This window comes from Muscardinus avellanarius, assembly GCF_963383645.1.
Source record: "Muscardinus avellanarius genome assembly, chromosome: 3".
Taxonomy (NCBI): domain Eukaryota; kingdom Metazoa; phylum Chordata; class Mammalia; order Rodentia; family Gliridae; genus Muscardinus; species Muscardinus avellanarius.
In genome coordinates, this window is record NC_137788.1 from 142,421,603 (window position 1) to 142,441,044 (window position 19,442).

At 51.3% G+C, this 19,442-nt stretch overlaps 1 protein-coding gene across 3 annotated transcripts; it reads right to left on the bottom strand.

Annotated features, from left to right (window-relative positions):
* Positions 1-1,586: 1,586 nt before the first annotated feature.
* DNAJA4 (DnaJ heat shock protein family (Hsp40) member A4) lies at positions 1,587-18,675 on the bottom strand (the record flags this gene model as incomplete). Of its 3 annotated transcripts, XM_080691806.1 has the most annotated exons (8): positions 1,587-1,802; positions 1,897-1,997; positions 5,416-5,646; positions 6,520-6,747; positions 8,147-8,251; positions 10,880-11,060; positions 18,264-18,402; positions 18,596-18,675. In XM_080691806.1, the coding sequence occupies 8 exons, from the start codon at positions 18,673-18,675 to the stop codon at positions 1,587-1,589; spliced, it is 1,281 nt and encodes a 426-aa protein (XP_080547932.1). The 3 variants fall into 3 exon arrangements, with proteins under 3 accessions (XP_080547932.1, XP_080547933.1, XP_080547934.1); XM_080691807.1 differs by lacking the exons at positions 5,416-5,646; positions 18,596-18,675 and having other exon boundaries at positions 18,264-18,395; XM_080691808.1 differs by lacking the exons at positions 5,416-5,646; positions 6,520-6,747; positions 8,147-8,251; positions 18,596-18,675 and having other exon boundaries at positions 18,264-18,395.
* Positions 18,676-19,442: the final 767 nt, after the last annotated feature.

Genomic DNA, 19,442 nt, shown 5'->3' on the forward strand with positions numbered 1-19,442 from the left:
TAGTTCTCTACCAATAATTTCTTAGGAAGTCACAGATAGAAACGACACCCTGGAGTTGTGGTCCATGTAGAAAATCAGTTTCACAGAGGCTTAGCTGAGTTGTTTAAGTCTATCCTGACCAATGGTCAAAGTGGGCAGAGGTGGCTCTTTCTGTACTTCAAGCAAATTGTGTCCCACTGGCCAGCAACATTCCTGGGGAGCCTGGCCCGCCCAGCTGGCTGCCCGACCTGCCACGGGGCTGCTCTGCTCTGTGATCCTCCTAGTGGAGGTCCTTAGTCTGAGTCAAATTCTCAAGTACAGTATAACTAAGTAGAGGTGGGTCTGACATTAATCCAGCAGCTTAGAAGGTAGCAGGTTTTAATAACTTGTCGGAGAGAGATGAACAGTAATAGCTAAAGGTTCCATAACCCTCCTTCAGAGTGCAGCTGACCCTCCATTAATAAAGCAATGACAGGTACCTCTCCAAGGAGACTCGTGATAGTGGCCTGTGCAGACTCACCCGGTGAGCTGCAAGTCCTTCAGGGACAGCCAGGGCTGCTCTCACCCGATGTCACTGAGCAGGACGCCCTTTGTGGGGTGGCTGTGGGGTGGAAGGGATGATCTTTGGAAAGAGCTGAATCTGGGGAGTGAGGTGGGAACTGAATTCTGTGCCTCTCCAGACCCTCGGGTCATCCAGTCAGCAGACACGCTGACTGCTGCGGGCTCAGACCACCAGTGCTCCTCTGGCTTCTGCTGTACTGAGGCTGCTGGGGACACGGAAGGGTTTCATTTTCTTTACAAGTCGGCACTTTGGTGGGAGAGCATTACAAAGGTTGTCAACAGAAAATCAGAAAATCATTAAAACCACAAAGAACAAGGTTTGGGAGCCACAGGCAAATGACTTATCAGCCTATCATTTAAAATACTGGTTTGTCTTCACTACAGGGCTTGGAAGGTTCCCAAAACTTCCAAGATTGCCAGTCACGCGCCCCTTTCCAACTACTCACGAGCACAGAGCAGTAGGAACGAGGCTGGCCTGCAGCTCAGGAGCGCAGCCCACACGCTGTGAACCGGGTGTGGAAGCCATGTCCACATCACACATGTGCCTTTACTTTGAGAGGTTCATCTGAATCTAGATTCACAAATATCCTATCAGCAGCCCTGAGATCATGCCGTCAGTAACTCTGCAGGGAGGGGAGGGAGCGGGACCAGACTAGAGACGGCCAGGCAGCCAGGGTGCCTCGGCGTCCAGCAGAGGAGCCGGTGCCGTGCTCTGGGCGCTGCTCGCCTGTGGGACCAGCTACGCCAAAGCCACCAAAGCTCAAGGTGTCGGGCGGTCACTAGCATCTCCAGAGTGTGTCCCCGAAGTGTAAATGAAGACTCCATATGCAGACTAGGGGTGATTTACACTTAAAATGCTTACATATAAATCAAGCTATAACTTAAATTACAACCAAAAGAAAAAGAGAAACCAAAAGACTCAGCAGTGGAGAAGGCTGAACACATACACGAGACACCCCAACACGAGGCCAAGAGAGCGACGCCTTTTCATTGTGCCAGCTTCACATCCAACACGTGCCCGTCGCCGGCCGCGCCGCCCGCCCGCGTCACGCCGTCTGGCACTGCACTCCGGCCCGCGGCCCCTCGTCGTCCTCCTCGTAGGCCTCCCTGTGCTGGCGCCAGTTCTGCTCGTTGGGATTGAACTCCTTCAGCTCCACCTGATCCATGTCCTCCGTGATCCTCACCTTCTGCCGGGGCGGGAGCAGCGCTTCCAGCTGAGGAAGCTTCTCCTGAGACAGCCAGTGCTTTTCAGGAAAGACGACCTGCAAGGGGCGAGGGGCAGACAAAAGCTGGCTCCCTTCCCTGCCCGGCACAGGCATCCAGTGACCGTCCCGTGAGAGGACACAGCGCACTTACTAAGAACTGTATGATCAGCATCCCCTTCTCCAGGGGGGCTTTGTAGATAGGCATTCCCTCGTTGCGCACACACTTCAGGTCCCCGTGCTTTATCACCTCGCCTGCCACAGAGAAGGGTCAGTTAGGAAACAACAGAAGAGTGGTGCGGACGGGGACCAGCCTGCCTCCATCTTGGGAGAGCTGGGCAGGCCCTCGTGGCCCTGTGGTGTCTGGCAAAGGAAGGGGCGTCACCCCTTCAGGGCGCTGTCTGGACAAGGGGCTTGGGACGCTGGGTTCCAGTGGTGCATCAAGAAACCAGCAGCCCGAGGCCTCCGTTGTACAGCAGGATGGTTTAAAATAAACCGGTCAGAACACCAGAGCCAGCCTCAAGTAAGGCCTGCCAGCCAGCCTCTCCACTGGCCCAGGCAGCCCTCCCATGAGCAGGCAAGACTGTCCCCAAGGCCTAAGCAGAGCTGGCAGCAGGACGTCCATCCAGCCCCACATCACAGGTGGGTGACAGGCTCCTGGAAGAGCCACCCAAGTGGCCGCAGCACTGCAGTCCCTCTGATCGCAAAGCGCTTGCTTGGTGAGCTGCGCGACTCTCCTGCAGCTCTGAGGGTGCGATTCCCCCCAGCACTCAAAGGCAAGGGGAAAAAGGGTGTCTGAAGAGGTGTGCTTTTTAGCACAGTAATGGAAGACGTGTTCATGGAAATGAGGAAGGTCTAGCCAAACTAAACAACACTTTGCTCAGCAGCCCCCGGCCTCAGGAAAACCACTCCACACAGAGAGCGACAGCTCTCCTCCAGAGGAGCCTTTAAAGCATGTCACAGGGCTTTTAGAAATAGTGTGCGACATGTCCTAAGGCTCATTCATGGAAGGGCTGTGGCTCAGACGTGGCCCTCAGCCACCTACTGCAGGACTTGGACCCAGTTGCTGGGCTGTGTTCTTGGTAGTCGTTTGTTTGGGGCAGACTTTGTTGTCTCCCAGCTTTCCTCAGGGGGCACTTCTTGCCTCTCAAGCCAGCTCCCCACACCTCACTCCCACTTCTTACTGCTGGGGCGGCAGCCCTAGACCACACAAGAACCCCAGGTCGCGCTCCCCGGCAGGTGCACCGTGCAGCTCCTGGGCCACCTTTTCACTAGTGTACTGATGATGACAGTGATGACGACTGCTGTGGTGGGGTGTAACCAGGGCCTCACACATGCCGCCCAGCGCTCTACCACCGAGCCACCCCCAGCCCGGCCTCCTGACTCCACAGTGCTGTGGGGGAGGAACAAGGAGTAAGCTGGAACAAGAAAAGAGGACGCATGCACCAGAGACAAGAGAGGACACAAAATAGGGATAAACGAGAATAAAAAGCAAGAACAAAAAAATCCAAAAGACATCTCCAGCAACAGGTTTTCTGGACGCCCACCCTTCCTTATACCTAAGCAAGGAAAATGTGCACGGGGTTTGCCCCTTCCCTGCCTCTGGGGCTCCTCCTCCACTCGCCCTCCCGCTCCGTTACTGGCTCTGTACTGGTACTGGTGCCACAGGGGAGCTCCAGGGAGCTGCCAGGCTGAGCCAGCTCCACATGGCCCCCCTTGGCCAAGGGAAGTTACACACAGGTGCTGCCAGCCTCTCGGCAGAACCGCATGGGCTGAGACAGTTTTGGGGCACCCGGGGTGCTAAGCAGCGTCTTGCTTATGACCTGGGCCTGTGTGAACTGTGATCCTCAGCTTTCCTCCTCAGATGTGGTGAGGGCAGGGGGCACCATGGGAGGGCTGCGGAAAGAAGGCTAAAGAAGGTGCCTTAAAATTCCACACAAGCCAGGCGTGGTGGCGCACGCTTATAATCCCCGCGCTTGGGAGATGGAGACGGAGACAGAGACAGGAGGATCGTGCAGGTCCAAAGCCAGCCGCGCTGGCTTAAGAGACCCTGTTTCCAAATAAAAATATAAACTAGGTCTGGGAGTGTAGCCCAGAGGTAGAAGGGTTTCCAGGAACTCCAGTACCACCAAAAAAAAAAAGTCCACACAAATTGTGTATTATACTTCCTACCAATATTTGATTATGTATATGTACACACATGCGTACATACAGGTGCACAAAACTGAACAAAAAATCGGGCAAAATGTTAACAGGCCGGCCCTGTACTCATTTGTTTTTACAACTTTTTAACAGCATTTCCAAAGAGATCTCTTTAAAAAAACAAAAACAAAAACAAAAAAAAAAACACAAACTCAAGTTGGGCGTGGTGGCACATACTTGTAATCCCAGTACTTGGAAGGCTGAGACAGGAGGGTCATGGTTTGAGGACAGCCTCAGCTACTACTTAGTGAGGCCCTTTGCAACTCAGTGAGACCCTGTTTCAAAATGAAAAATAAAAAATAGGGCTGGGGGTGTAGCTCAGAGGTAAAATGCCCCTGGGTTCTATCCTCAGTACCTCACATTAAAAAAAAAAAAAAAAAAAACTCTGATCAGGGTTTAGAAATACAATTCTATGTCATATTATCCCCAGAAAAAGAGGAACCAGAAAGAATAGAAGAGAGGAAGGAACAGAAAGAGGGTCTGAAAGAGGAGCGCAGGCAGAGTGGAGAAGCAAGCAGAGAGGCAGAAGGGGTCCAGGAGGCGGCAGGAAGGTGGCTCGCTCACTCCAGGACTTGGCTCTTATCACCAGCCGCCAGCTGCCGAGGGATGCGTTTATCAGCTGGTTACCACTCTCACAGAACGGGTTCAAGGCTACTCCCAGGCCCAGCGGCCTGTGGCGCCCAGAGCAGCCCAGAGTTCCACCAACGCCCGCCACTCCTGAACAAACACAGCTGGCCCTCCATGCTCCACGCCAGGGCCCAGGTCTGACCTCTCCCTCTCCCTGTTCTCAACCACTCTGTGAGGTGCTCTGGACCACGCGGGCCCTGAATGCAGTGAACAGGACCCTGCTGGAAAGCCCTGCTGCCTGCGCAGCGCCTGGAGGCTCAGCCCAGCCAGGCCTGTCCAGCCCAGCCAGGCCCAGCCAGCGGGGCACCTGCCTCGGGCTCCCGTGTGCAGACTGGCAGGTCCTGTGGAGGCCTCAGGACAAGCTAGCAGGCAATGTCTTTTTCTCCAGAAAAATCCCCCCCTTTTTTTTTTCTTTTGAGGTTCTGGGGGGGGATGGAACCCAGAGGCATTCTACCTGCAAGCTATACCCCCAAGCCTATTTTTTATTCTTTATTTTTGAAATAAGGTCTCGCTGAGTTATACAGGGGCTCACTAAGTAGCTGAGGCTGTCTGAGAGCCGCAATCCTCCAGTCACCACCTCTTGAATGCAGGGATTACAAGCGTGCACCACCACGCCTGGCTCCTTTTTATTTTATTTTAAAATAGGGTCTTGCTAGGTTGCTGAAAGTCTCATTCTGTTGCCGAGGCTGTGATCCTCCTGTAGCGTCCTGGGGTGACAGGCGTGTGCCACATGCCCCTCACAATAACGTTCATAACCGAGTGGGCCTTAAATAAACAACCGGGCTCGCGCACTGGTATTATCACACATGGGACAGGCACACTGCAAACACAATGGGAATATTACCTGATTTCGATGTAATAACAAGGATTCGATCATCCAGTGTTTTTATCGTCTTCTTGAAGCCACAAAGAGCTTCAGAAAGCTGAATTTTCATTTTCATAATCAAGTCATGGCCGCGTCTCTGAAAGACACTATGATCCTTCTGATCAAGCACAATTATGACATCACCAGGCTCCAGCTCAGGCTCCTGATCTCCTTCTCCATGAAATAGTATCTTTTGCCCATCTTTCATACCTATGAAACATCATCCCTTTCTGATTAGCCATTTCTCATAAAAACCACGCTTTCTCAAAGCTTTTGAAGAAGGGATGCGGAGACTTTGGGGGTTCTTTATTCATCAAATGTCCCAACCTCACTCACATAGGACGTTGGGACGGGGAGGGGTAGCTGAGATTATTACCCAGGAGAGAGGATTCACTTCCCCGACATGACAGGGCCCTAGGCCGAGCAGGACAGGACAAGCGAGGCCCACACCCGGTCCACTCCGCACGCCCCACCCTCAGGCCTCACAGAGCTGAGCCGAGCTGACCACCACTTCCCTTGCACATGGTGCCTGGCCCCGGGGTCAGCCAGAACGAGACAGCACCGGCCCTTCTATTATGTCAGTGTGTGCACACAGGCAGAGGTCGGGCATGTTCAAGATTGAGTAAGCCTTTCAGAGAGGATCACAGAGGTTGTCTATGACTCAAGAGGGCAGACCTCAGCTTTAGTTTATGCCAGGAATGAAACCAGGACAGGGAGGGTCAAGAAAAGATGACCCAGAAATAAGAGGAATTAAAGCACACCCTAATCTCTTTTGTTTTCATTTTAATTTTTATGATACTAGGGATTGAACTCAGGGGGGCATTCTACCTCTGAGCTACAGCCCCAGCCCTATTTTAGTTTTTATTTTGAAACAGAATCTCGCTAGAGCTGCTGAGGCTGGCCTTGAGCCTGTGATCCTCCTGTCTCAGCCTCCCAAGTACTGGGATTATGGGTGCGCACCACCACACCCGGTTCCTGGTATCTTTTAAACATGACAAGATACATCCTGTGTCCCTGACATGTAACCCGTGCGCCCCGCGGCTGGCATCAGGGGCACTTCCAGCCAGCGTGCTGCAGCCTCACCTTTCTCCACGTGCACCTCGATGATCTTCTTCTCGCGGATCACCTTGGCGCCGCTGCAGGCCTCGCAGCGGTCCTTGGGGTTGATGCGCTCGCCCTGGCCCTTGCACTCGATACATACGGTCTGGATCTGCTGCACCATGCCCGGCCCGATCTGCTGAATATGGATCTGCATCCCCCGCCCCTTGCACAGAGGGCACTTCTCCACTGATCCCTTCTTTCCACCAATACCTGGGGGATGAGGGGCGGCAGGAATGAAAGCTGTGCTTCTCCGAGCACCGCAGCAGAAGGAGAAGGAGCCATAAACACGTTGGAATTCAATGGGGTTTTTGTTTGGGGGACTGAGATGGAATCCAGGATGATTCTACCTTGTACTTCAACTCTAATTCTTTTTGTTATTTGCTTTGAAATAGGGTCTCACTAGGTTACTGACAGTCTTGCTACACTGCAGATGTCCTCGAACCTGTGATACGCCTGTCTCAGCCTCCCAAGTACTGGAATTACAAGCACGCGCTACCCAGAAAGGTCTTGCTAAATTACTGAAGGTCTCACTGAGTTGTGGAAGCTGTCCTCGAACCTACAATCCTTCGGTTTCAGCCTCCCAGGTACTGGAACTACAGGTGTGCACCACCATGCCTGGCTCTGAGTCATAATTCTATTTACAATCATAAAAAGCAATGTGGAAGAGTCTAGAAGAGTCTAGTCTAGCCAAGCAGATAATATGAAGATTATCTTTTAAAAATGTGGTTTGGACTGTGTCATTCCACGTGTATTACTTTAGCTTCATCAAATGTGGTTTTTTCCACCCCAGGGTACAAAATAATAATAATTAAAAAAAAAAACAGCGATGTCCACAGGCAAATGAGGGAGCTGAGGTTTCAGAGAACTAATAAGACACGAGCTCTTTCAATGGGGGTGGCCACTCGGCTTGGCTAATTCTTGTGGGACGAGGTGGGTTTGAGATCACAAGATCTGCGCTTTCTTGGAAACTCAATTTTTAAAATTTATTTCAATTTCATTTACATGTAAGTCAAGGGTCGTAAGATGATGGCCACACTGCTGATTTGTAAAGAAAGCCCTCCTGGAAGCCAGGCACGCCAGGCACTCGTGTGCCGTGTTGGCGGCGCGGAGCAGTAGCAGCACAGTGCTTGGCCCTCCGAGCCTAAACATTTGCTATTCGGCCCTAGGTTAGAAGGACGGACTGGATTTCGAAATTTCCAAGATAATTGCCAATATATTAAATAAAGTGAGGCCCAAATAAAACATTCACTCAGAGAAACAGATTTGACCTGCAGGCTAACCTACTTGCAAACTCTGCTTGACTTCCCCATTTGAAAAGAAGAACTGTTTTTCTCTATTTTGTTTAGTTTGGTATGGTACTGAGGACTGAACCCAGGGGCACTTTATCTCCACGCTACACCCCAGCCCTTTTTATTTTTAAACAGAGTCTAAGTTGTGGAAACTGGCCTCGAACCTGCAATTCTCTTGTCTCAGCCTCCCAAGTACTAGGATTATAGGCATCTACCATCACGCCTGGCTTAAACTATTTTTCTCTGAACCATGAAACAGCAGACTTATTTTTGCATCTAAGGGATCAGACTGTCAGATTCATTCACAAAATAATTTTTACCTTCACATTTCTCACAAATTATATTTTTCTGGAGGGCCAATTTCTTTGTGACTCCATTATATAAGTCTTCAAGAGTAACAGACAATTGATGTACAACATTCTTGCCTTGCCGAGGGAGAAAAAAAGAACCAGTTAGCAATGCCGTATTAAATACACTACTGTATGCCAGGCGCGGTGGCGCACACTTGGAATCCCAGCATTCGGGAGGCTGAGACCGGAGGATCGCGGTTCGTGGACAGCCTCAGCTATTTAGTGAGGCCCTCTGCAACTTAGTGAGACCCTGTTTCAAAAAATTAAAAAAAAAAATAGGGTAGGGGATGTAGCTCGGAGGTCAAATGCCTCTGGGTTCCATCCCCAGACCCGCAAAAATAAATAATAAATAAATAAACTACTGTATTAAACTCCACCCACATGCCTTCATTATAGGAAGACTCTGACCTCAGAGCTGGGCCTGGGCCCTTCAGCCCCTCTTCCATGAGACTTTCTGGCCCTTTTCTAATAAAGAGAACATACGTGTCTAGCTCTGAGCTCATTATTCCCATCATTCCATCATTTAGAGAGGTCAACAAAAACACTTTCCACCTCTACTTTTCTGAGATCAAATCCGAGGGCAGGGAGACCACTACCTAGAAGCAGAAGGCAGTGTTAACCAGTGAGATGGGTTAACTACATCCCCCGTGAGAGAAACCCTCTCCTCACAGACGGTGGTAATCACCAGGCAGATGGAGCCATTCACTGAACTTCTCCCCTGGACACCAGCTCTGTGCTTGCCGAGCCTTCCTATAAATCGGGGCCGGGTAGGCACTCTCTCCTCTGCCCAGTCTGGTTTCTGCATTCAGCATGGTGGGCATTTGGTCCTCAGGGTAGGAGTCTGTCTGTGCCAGCCCCCTGCCAGCTCGTGGGAAGAGATGGCATCGAGACCTTCCCCTGCCACGGAGTTCTCACAGCGGTGGGTCCAGGTGCCCTGGGTTACTGGCTGTCAACGCTAAGAGATGACTCGATTAAGGGCGTGGCAATTTTCATCTCAGGGCAGTGAGACTATGGCAAGAGAATACCCACGGTCTAATCACATCCATGCTGCCAATTACAGGGTAAGTGACCAACCAGAGGCCAGGGACGGATTTTTCCCTAATAAACACTGTGATTTCAGCACACTGTGTTCACAGAATTGACGGCCAAGCTTTTTAAAGCTCGAACTCAATTATAATGTGAGAACAAATACAGCCTCATTTATCCAGGGGCCTCTCATTGACCTAAAAGATACTTCTGAAAGCCAAGGCAGAGCATATTTCTGATTTTTTATTTATTAATTTATTTATTTTGCAGGTCTGGGGATGGAACCCAGGGGCATTTGACCTCCGAGCGACACCCCCTGCCCTGTTTTTTATTCTTTATTTTGAAACAGGGTCTCACTAAGTAGCGGGGGGAGGGGGGGCTTACTAAGTAGCTGAGGCTGTCCGGGAACCACGATCCTCCAGTCTCAGCCTCCTAAATGCTCGGATTACAAGCGTGCACCACCACGCTCGGCTTTCTTCTGATATTTAACCAGAATTTTAATAAGTTTAGCTATCTCTTTTCCAGACCCCAGGTTGTCAGCAGTGAACTAGACAGGAGGAAGGGGCTGGCTGGCTGTCAGAGGCTATGACAACAGGTTGCAGCCACAGCCTGGCCGCCGAGGATGTGGAGAAGGGAGGAAGAGGGACCCCCACAACCAAAACAGAGCCTGGGGCCCGTCTTCCTCGTTGACTTCCTGGGGATGGGGCTGCTGATCCTAGTGTCTTCTGAAAAAATAGGCAGCTTGTTTGTTTGTTTATGCTGGGATCGAACCCAGGGGCATTCTACCTTTGAACTACAGTCCCACCCCCTTTTTATTTTTTATTTTTGCAGTACTCTTTATTTTGAAACAGGGTCTAAGTAGCAGAGCGCCTCAGTACCTAAAGCTGCCTGCAGACCTGCAGTCCTCCTGTCTCAGTCTCTCAAGTACTGGGATTACAAGTGTGCACCACCATACCTTGGCTATATTTATTTTGAATCGGTCTCACTAAGTTGCTGAGGCTGGCCTTGAACCTGTGATCCTCCTGACTCAACCTACCAAATACTAGGGTTACAGATGTACACTGGCATGTCTGGCTTATTTTATAGATTTAAAATCTAAAACAGGTAAATTTTGTTACAGAAAGTTTAAGTTTCAAGGCTGGCCTTGAACTTGTAATCCTCCTGTCTCAGCAGTCTCTGGACACACAGTGTGCACCACCACCCAGTTGACCTTCTTCCTTCCTGTCCGTGACCCCATTTGATCTTTTGTAGTGTATGAAAAGTATCAGGTAGTTACTAGATATCCTAAGAGATCCCAGCAGCCTGGGTACTAGACAAGGGTAAAGCTAACGATCCCCAAGCAGGCCATCTGCACCCTCCTAGAGCATGACCCAAGCCTGATTTTAGCAACATGTACAATTTTGGAAACTATAAGACTTGCTTATATTTCTTTCTTTCTTTTTTTTTTTTTGAGGGTCTGGGGATGGAACCCAGGGGCATTTGACCTCCGAGCTACACCTCCTGCACTATTTTTTATTTCTTATTTTCAAACAGGGTCTCACTGAGTTGCAGAGTGCCTCACTAAGCAGCTGAGGCTGGCCGCGAACCACAATCCTCCGGTCTCAGCCTCCCGAATGCTGGGATTACAAGCGTGCGCCACCACGCCCAGCTTGCTTCCATTTCTTTGAAAGCATTTACCTCTTCTTTCTCGAGACATCCGTCCTCCACCACCAAAGAACATGTCAAAGATGTCCATGGGGGAAGAGAAGCTGGGGCTGCCCGAGCCGCCTTCTTTAATCGCCTGCTCTCCGCCCTGGTCATAAACGTCTCTTTTCTTTGGATCTGAAAGCACTTCATATGCCTGGGATATGAGTTTAAACTTTAAAAGAAAAAAAGAGAGAGAGAGATTTTAAAAGAGAGGCACTGAGAGGGGAGGTTGGGCTGTTTTATTATGCAAAGGCACCACACACACTTAAAGAAGCTGCAGAGACACCCAGCGCCTCCACTCTCTGTGGGAAACTTGACTTCCTTTGTAAAGTGGGGCACCGGGGCAGACATTCGGAAGGGACTGGTGGCAGAGACACTGCAAAACTAGGAACAGACGGCAGGAGGGAGTCAGGAGGACAAGTCGTCCAGCCGGGAGGCGGGGAGACCCGCCCAGGGCCCTCCCCCGCCATGGCTTCCAGTGTAAGGGACTCGCTTTACAAGCATGAAATCCAACGAGACACCTGTGAGCACCTAACCACGCACCACATACTTAAGTTGCAAACCTGCGCTCCTGTCCTCCCAGACCCCAATGGAGCTCTGCCCTTTCCATGGTCTCCCCAGGTCCCCAGGCCGACCTCACCTGTCAGATCCTACCATGCTACCTTCACATCTAGCACCCCGCCACAGATACAATGCCCCAAGTATGGTATGCCTGCCAAAAAGCTCTCACTGGAACCCAACTGTAAGGTAAGAATAAGAAAACCCAAATTGGGGAGTATTTTGCAAAAGGAAAGCCGAATAGAGTGGGTAAGCCTGGAATTGGATCCTGCACAAGGAAAATAGGCTACAGGAAAAGGAATTGTTGGAACAAGTACAGAAATTTGAATCAGTCTTTGTGTGTGTGTGTGTGTGTGTGTGTGTGTGTGTGTGGTACTGGGAACTGAACCAAGGGGCATTCTACCTCTTAGCTACACCCCCAGTCCTTTTTCTGTTTTTATTTTGAAACAGGGTCTCACTGTGTTGATAAGAGTCTCACTCTTGCTGAGACTGTCCTCAGAACCTGCGATCCTCCTGTCTCAGCCTCCCAAGTACCTCAGCATGCACCTCCATGCCTGGCTTCAATTTTCTTTAATGTTAAACTGCTTGCATTTGATAACTGCACTATGGTTACCTACAAGGATATCTTTGTTGCTAGAAAAAAAAATAGGTTGAATATTTAGCTCAGCATGGTTATGATATATGCAAATTACTCTCCAAAGCTTTAGCAAACAGTAATAATAATAATAGAGAAAATAAAGCAAATGTGTCTATTTACAACTGGTGAAGCCAGGTGAAAGAGATGTGGCATTCACTGTACACTCATCTTTGCTGTAAGTATATGGATTATCTCTAAAATAAAATTGGAGCAGGTAAACATGCAAATCCCATCCCTCCTCCCCAAGGCACCACCGTGTCCAGGGCTCCGCAGCAGTCTCCTTACTCCAGCCTTCAGCCTGAGCCTGGGGGTCGTGCCAATCCTCAAAGTGGCCTGGGTCACTGGGATAAAAGCCAGTCAGGAACCCAGCCCGATGCTGCGTTCTCTCCTCCTGTCCCAGTTCCGCTGCTTCGCCAGCCCTCCCCCCGGCTCTTTGTCACCACACAGCATGTACCCCAAAGGTCCCTCAGCTGAGGTGAGCCTCTCCCTCACCTCTTTCAAGCCTTTGCCCAGAGCCCACCTTCCCAGGGAACTCCCCAATGGCCCAGCTTTGAAACTGCAAGCTCACCCGAGGAGCCTCCACCCCCACCTCACTCTGCTCCCCGGCATCCCTCCACACACTGGGCCCCCGCACAGGGGTCCTCCGGGAGCCGAGAGGTTCGTCAGCTCTGTCCATGGTTACATCCCTGAGCCCGCAATGGCGTCGGCCGTGCACATGCACTGGGTAAATGTTTGTGAAATGAATGGCTTAATTCTGGGAGTTCAGAGATGAATAAATGAGTTTGGGTCTTGCTCTTTGCAGGCTCCAGTCTGAGAGACAGATGTATACATAAATATCCAGCGCAGTGGCACCAAAGAACACAGAAGGGGAAAAGTGCCACAAAGCACAAATATGGAAACTGATCGGACACTCGGTCATCCCTTGTTCTACAGGAGCCTGGCAGAGTTCTAATAAAGGGCCAGTACATAATAGCTAACAAGTAATAGCTAACGAAAACTGGACAATTAAAAAATTAAGTCTTGCTGGGCATGGTGGTGCACACCTGTAATCCCAGTACTTGGGAGGCTAAGACAAGAGGAGCAGAGGTTCGAGGACAGCTTTGGCAAGTAGTGAGACTCTCCAACCGAATGAGACCCTGTTTAAAAATAAAAATAAAAATAGAGATGGGGGTATATCTGGGGGTAGTGGTGCACGCTTGTAATCCCAGTACTTGGGAGGCCGAGACAGGAGGATCCATGTTCGTGGACATCCTCAGCTACTTAGTAAGGCCCTCCACAACTTAGTGTGAGACCCTGTTTCAAAATAAAGAGTAAAAATAAAATTAGGCTGGAGATGTAGCTTAGAGGTATGAATGCTCTGGACTCAATCCCCAGATCAAAAAAAAAAAAAAAAAGCTGGGCATGGTGACACACACCTGTAATTCCAGTACTTGGAAAGCTGAGACAGAAGGATCCCAGGTTCAAAGCCAGCCTTGGCAACTTAGAAGGTCCTCAGCAATTTAGGAAGACCCTGTTTCCAAATAAAATCAGGCTGGGGGTAGAGCTTGAGGGTAGAATGCCTCTGAGCTCAATCCTCAATACTCCCCCCACAGACTTTTTTTTTTTTTTTTTTTTTTGGTGGTACTGGGGTGGAACTCAGGGGCTTTCTACCTCCGGGCTCTACTCCCAGACCTTTTTTATATTTTATTTGGAAACAGGGTCTCACTAAGTTGCTGAGAGCCTCACTAAGTAGCTGAGGCTGGCTTCGAACCTGTGTGATCCTCCTGTCTCAGCCTCCCAAGCGCAGGGATTACAAGCGTGCACCACCACGCCCGGCCACACAAATTTTTTTAACATAAAGGACTGGAGGTATAGGTCAGGGGTAGAAAGCACCTGGGGGTTCAATCTCCAGGACGGAAAAAAAGTCTTAAAAAGATATCAGCATCATATATGAGGCAACTAGATCTTCTGATCTGTTAATTCTCCTACTAGAGCAGTAGGTTTCATACACTACCACCCCTTCCTTCAGCAGAAAAACTGAGGCATAGAGATTAGGTCCCTGGTTTGGAAGATCAGAGAGTAATAACGATAGTAAAAGAAAAAGAAAAAAATAGTGGTGATAATAATCATCATCACCAAAGCAAATGTCTATAATAATAATACAGACAAACAAAATGAAGGTCAGAAAGCTAAGCCAGGCAGTTTCGGGGCCTATCTGTAGGCCAGGGACTAGAGAGTATGCTCCAAGGGCAGGCCCCCTGGAAACACTTACCAAACACCCGAACAATTACCAAATACCCGAAAGACACATGGGAACCAAATCAGAGACCAGACCTCACAACAGATGGGCTGCAACCAACAGTCCTGGATTCCTCCACCTTGGGGGACCCAGCTCTCCAGGGTCTTCTTCAACTCCTGCCTGGACCCCTTCTCCCCGTTGGAGATTAGGGCTCTGACCAGTTCACCCTTCACACATAGGATCAGTTTACCTTTCACAACCTTAATGGAACAACTATACAGCTGGGGAAAATGCCTTTGAAGACTACACAGCAACTTAGTAAAGTCCTTATGATAAAATTTTAAATGAAAAGAGAGGGGAAAACTAAAACAAAACTTAAAGCCCATGCAACCAGGATGAGCAGATAAGATCATTCTGTGAAAAGCTCCTTGGGGAGGTAGGGATGTGGCTCAGTGGTAGAGTGCTTGCCGGGCATGTGTGAGGTCCTGAGTTCAATCCTTAGCACCACCAGAGAAAAAGAAAAAGCTTCTTGGAAAAACACGGGGTGGAGCCGGGCGTGGCAGCGCACGCTTGTAATCTCAACATTTGGGAGGCTGAGACAGGAGGATCGCAGTTCACAGACAGCCTCGGCTTCTTAGTGAGGCCTCGGCAACTAAGTGAGACCCTGTTTCAAAATAAAGACTAAAAAAGTAGGGCTGGGGGTATAGTTCAGAGGTAGAATGCCTTTGGGTTCCATCCCCTCCCCCCAAAAAAAAACACAGGATGGGCAGGATGATGTGTTCTTGCTGGCGTCTCCTCTGTATTTTGAAATGTTCTGCCCTATTATAAAATGTTAGGATTTTAACCTTGAAAATCTATTATCCAAATTCAGAACAATGAAACTGACCATAAGACCAAGCTCATTTCAATAGGATAAGAGCCAAGAACACACCCTCATCACTGCCCTGAAAGGGACTATTTTGTTGACCTTCCACCTGCTGCGTCTTGCAGAAAACCAGAATCCACACAGAGCAGAGCGTCCACAACAAACACAGGCTGCCGATGCTTAGCAACCCGGGACAACAGGGCAGAAACAAAAGCCTGAGCTCGCGGCCTGAGCTGCCCCAGAGCAAGGTGGACAAGGACTGGCCTAATCTATAAGTGAATAATAAAGACACAAACTTAGGTGAAAAAAAATAAAAAGTTTCTCCTAGGAAAGATACAGTGGACAAGACCTACTCATACTAAAACAGAGTCTGACAGCACAGCCAGCACACAGGAAGCCCAGAGCAGGAGGCACTGGATGAATAAATGATGAGTCCTTGCTGGGGAACTTTGCGACTGAGTTTCTAGAAACTGTGTCCCATCTCCTCATCCCCTGGATTCCCAACCCAAATGTTCACTGACCCCGCCATCTCTCCCTTCCAATCTGTGCCTATGCCGGACTCTTTCCTCCTCCCACTCAGAATTTGTTTAAAGTGCCGTTCTTCTCGTGAAATCCTTTAATCACTCACTCAGCCAGCTGACAAACATCCGAGTACTCCCAGGCACAGCTAGAGGGTGAAGGCATGCCACCCAAGTGGGCACGGAGATCACACGAGTCATCACCGCGGGGCAGCTTGAGGGCCGGGCCAGCACCTCAGTCTGCCGAGGCGGCCTCTGCTAGGCGCCTTAGGGGGGAACTAAAGGAAAGGGTTTCGGGCTCTTTGTGGAAGGGAGGGGGCAGTATTCCTGGCAGTAGACCCATCATAGAAACCCCCCCACACACACACACACACACATCTTCCATTGCCGCAAACTGAGAGGGACCTGCTAGACCTCACTGCTAAGAGTCTCACTAATTTTATTTTATTTATTTTTTTGTGGTACTGGGGATGGAACCCAGGGGCATTCTACCTCCGAGCAATACCCCCCCCCAGCCCCTATTTTTTTATTCTTTATTTTGAAACAGTGTCTCACTGAGTTGCAGAGGGCCTCACTAAGTAGTAGTTGAGGCTGTCCTCAAACCGCCATCCTCCTGTCTCAGCCTCCCAAATGCTGGGATTACAAGCATGCACCACCACACCCTGCTAATTTTATCTTATTTTAGTGGTACTGGGGATTGAACCCAGAAACATATTACCTCTGAGATGCTCCCCACAGCCCTTTTTATTTTTGTGGTACTAGGGTTGGAACCAAGAGGCATCCTACCTCTGAGCTACACACCCAGCCCTATTTTTATTTTTATTTTGAAACTGGGTCTCACTAGGTTGATGAGTTTCTCACTACTTGCTGGGGTTGTCCCCAAACCTGTAATCCTCCTGTCTTTGTTTGTTGTTGTTGTTGTTTTTTTTTTAATTTTGAAACAGGGCCTAAGTTGCTGGGACTGGCTGTGAACCTGCAATCCTCCCATCTCAGCCTCCCAAGGTCTGAAATTACAAGTGTGCACCACCACACCAGGCTTTCACTTGTTATTTTGAAACAGGGTCTAGCTAAGTTGCCCAGGCTGGCCTCAAACCTGTTATCCTTGTGTTTCAAGGGATTGCAGGTGTGTACCATTGTGCCTAGCTACAAGCCTCATCAACGTAACAAGAATTCAGGGCCTGGCTATAAATAAATATTGGTTTAACACAAACAAAACGACCTGCCCTGACAGGTACTCAGGGTAAAAGCTAATATATGTAAAGGGTAAACAATTTTTTTTAAAGCTTCAGAACAACAAAGCAAGCTTCATTTCCAACAGTATGCACACAACCATAAACTTAACTCTTGGTGAGAGTGATGAGATCTGACCTGAAACCAGGGTCAGAAGGCTTTCCCACACTCTGCCACTAGCCAACCTGCTGAAATATGAAATCTGAGCCTTAAAGGAGACTGTTAGCGACAAACTACAGTGACTTCAGGGAGAGAGAGCGCCAGTGACTTTAAGAGCTACAGTAAGCCACCTAAATATAGATAAGAACGCAAGTGGGAAACAGACGAATGGTCTTGCAGGGAAGGATTTTAAACTTGTGACAGCCACATTCGGCACATGCGGCTAAATATAAATATTCTATCACTGTTGCCGCCCCGCCAATGTTCCCTTACGTAGCCTGCTCCAGCTCAGCATTACTAATGCAGACGGGTATTTTGATCCATTCACCACCTCCACAGCTCGAAGTGCCAGGCTGAGTGAACGGTGGCTTCAAAAGGGGCCCAGGGGCTACTGCTAGCGGCTTCTATACCGGGCTGCCTCCGAGGACCAGGTGGGACACACAAAGTTGTATAAGAAAATGCTCAGGAGTCACGGGAAGGCTAACAAGTGTTCCTCGCAACACCTGATCCTCCCTTACTCAAGTGGGTCGTGTTCTCCTTGAGATGAAAGGCAAGTCTGTTTCTGCAGACAGGACGGAAAAGTTTCACTTAGGTCTTTAATATGCAGAGAATCAACTAGTCCTTAGGATTGGTGCTTAGGGGCCATGCATCACAAGAAACCTGGCATATGCATTAAAAAGTTACAGATCTCCACGTCCCTGTTTAACACAGAAAAGTCAACCTCCGACTACAGAATCAGGCAGGAGGTAGGCTCATGGCCAAATCCAATCATTCTCCAGAGGGACACCAAGTTTGTCCAAGATACGACTCAGATTAAAAAATAAAACAAACTCATCCCCGAGCTTTACACGTCCACAGGGAACCTAGGTTCAAAACTAACTCGAAGCCAGCGATGCCCAACAGCAACACAAGTTCTGGTCGCTAGCCACCTCTCCCGCAAACCCCATGAGAACTGGGCTCCCCGGGGTCAGTCCCAGCGCCTGCTCAGATCGGGAAGCCCCAGCCAGGGATGGGGCCCCATAGCTCTGGCCCCCCGCAGTGTTTACGCCCTCCGCCCGGCGCCCGGGGAGCCCAGTGCCCCCCGCTGGCCGCCACCTCCCGGGGCCCGGGCCTGGCCCGCCCTGGCCACAGCCTCCCGGACCCAAAGGCGGCTGGGGGGCACCTCCATCCGAGCCCGGGCCCCCGCGCACCTTCTCGCCCTCGTCGGGGTTCTTGTCCGGGTGGTACTTGAGCGCCAGCTTCCGATAGGCCTTCTTGATCTCCTCCGGGGAGGCGCTGGGCTTCACCCCCAGGATGTCGTAGTACTGGGTCTCCTTGACCATCTTGTCCCTGCGGGCGGCGAGCGGCGGTCAGCGCGCCCCGGACCCCACCCGGCGCGGCCCCCCCGCCCGAGCCCGGCGGCCTCCGCCCGGGCGGCTTTTATGGGCGCCGCGGCAGCCTCCGCCCGCGCCGCTTTTATGGGCGCCGCGGCAGCCTCCGCCCGGGCGGCTGACGCCACCGAGCCCAGACCCGCGCGGCTCACCCGCCGTCCTCCGGCGCCGGCTCCTCGGGCCGGCCGTCCGCCTCCCCCGAGCTCCAGCTCTGGCTGCCGCCGCGGGCCATGCCGGGCGCGGGCGCGCTGGGCGCCCTGCGGCGAGGGTCCCGGCGCCCCGAGGCCGCCGCCTTGCCCGGGCGCGGGTCCGTGGGGCCGGCGGGCTCGAGGATCGGGGCGCCTGGGGGGCCGCGTCGACGGCAGCGGGCGGCCGAGGGCCTGGACTGCGGGGCGCCGGGCCTGCGCGCCCCGCCCGGCCGCGGCCCCGGGGCGTGGCCGCCCTCTGTGCGGTCACCGCGGGGAGGCGCCCCGGATTGTTGCGTTTTGGAGGGGTTCGGAGTGGGTAGGGGTCCTGGGCCGCGGCGGCACCTCGTTTCCCGAGGGCCCGCGGCTGCCGGCTCTCCCCGGGGCATCCTCCGGCCGGCGTGGGCGTGAGCCCTGCCGGGCTGGTGCAGGGGTCCCGGGTGGTCCCGGTGGATGGTGGTGGCCTCTCCGCCGTCCACCACTGGGAATCCCGCAAGTACCCCCGCGGTAAGCAGTGACGTCCCGCAGCCGTGAGCGGTGACGTGGGTCCGATGTGAGAGCATCAGCAAGTCTCCCAAGGGTGGGCAGTGACCCCTCTTCTCCCACAGGTGGGAGACCACCCCCCTCCTCCAAGCATCCTTAGTACGTGAACCATCAAGGCGGGGCACGGGGTGAAGGGTGGGGGACCAGGCTAACAACGGGGATCTGCAGCTGGACTCTGACTGAGTGGGCCGTCCAGGACATGGTCCCAAGGGGTTCAGTATTAAGTCCTCGGCTCCCAGCAGGTACCCTAAGAACCATGACGGAGACTTGC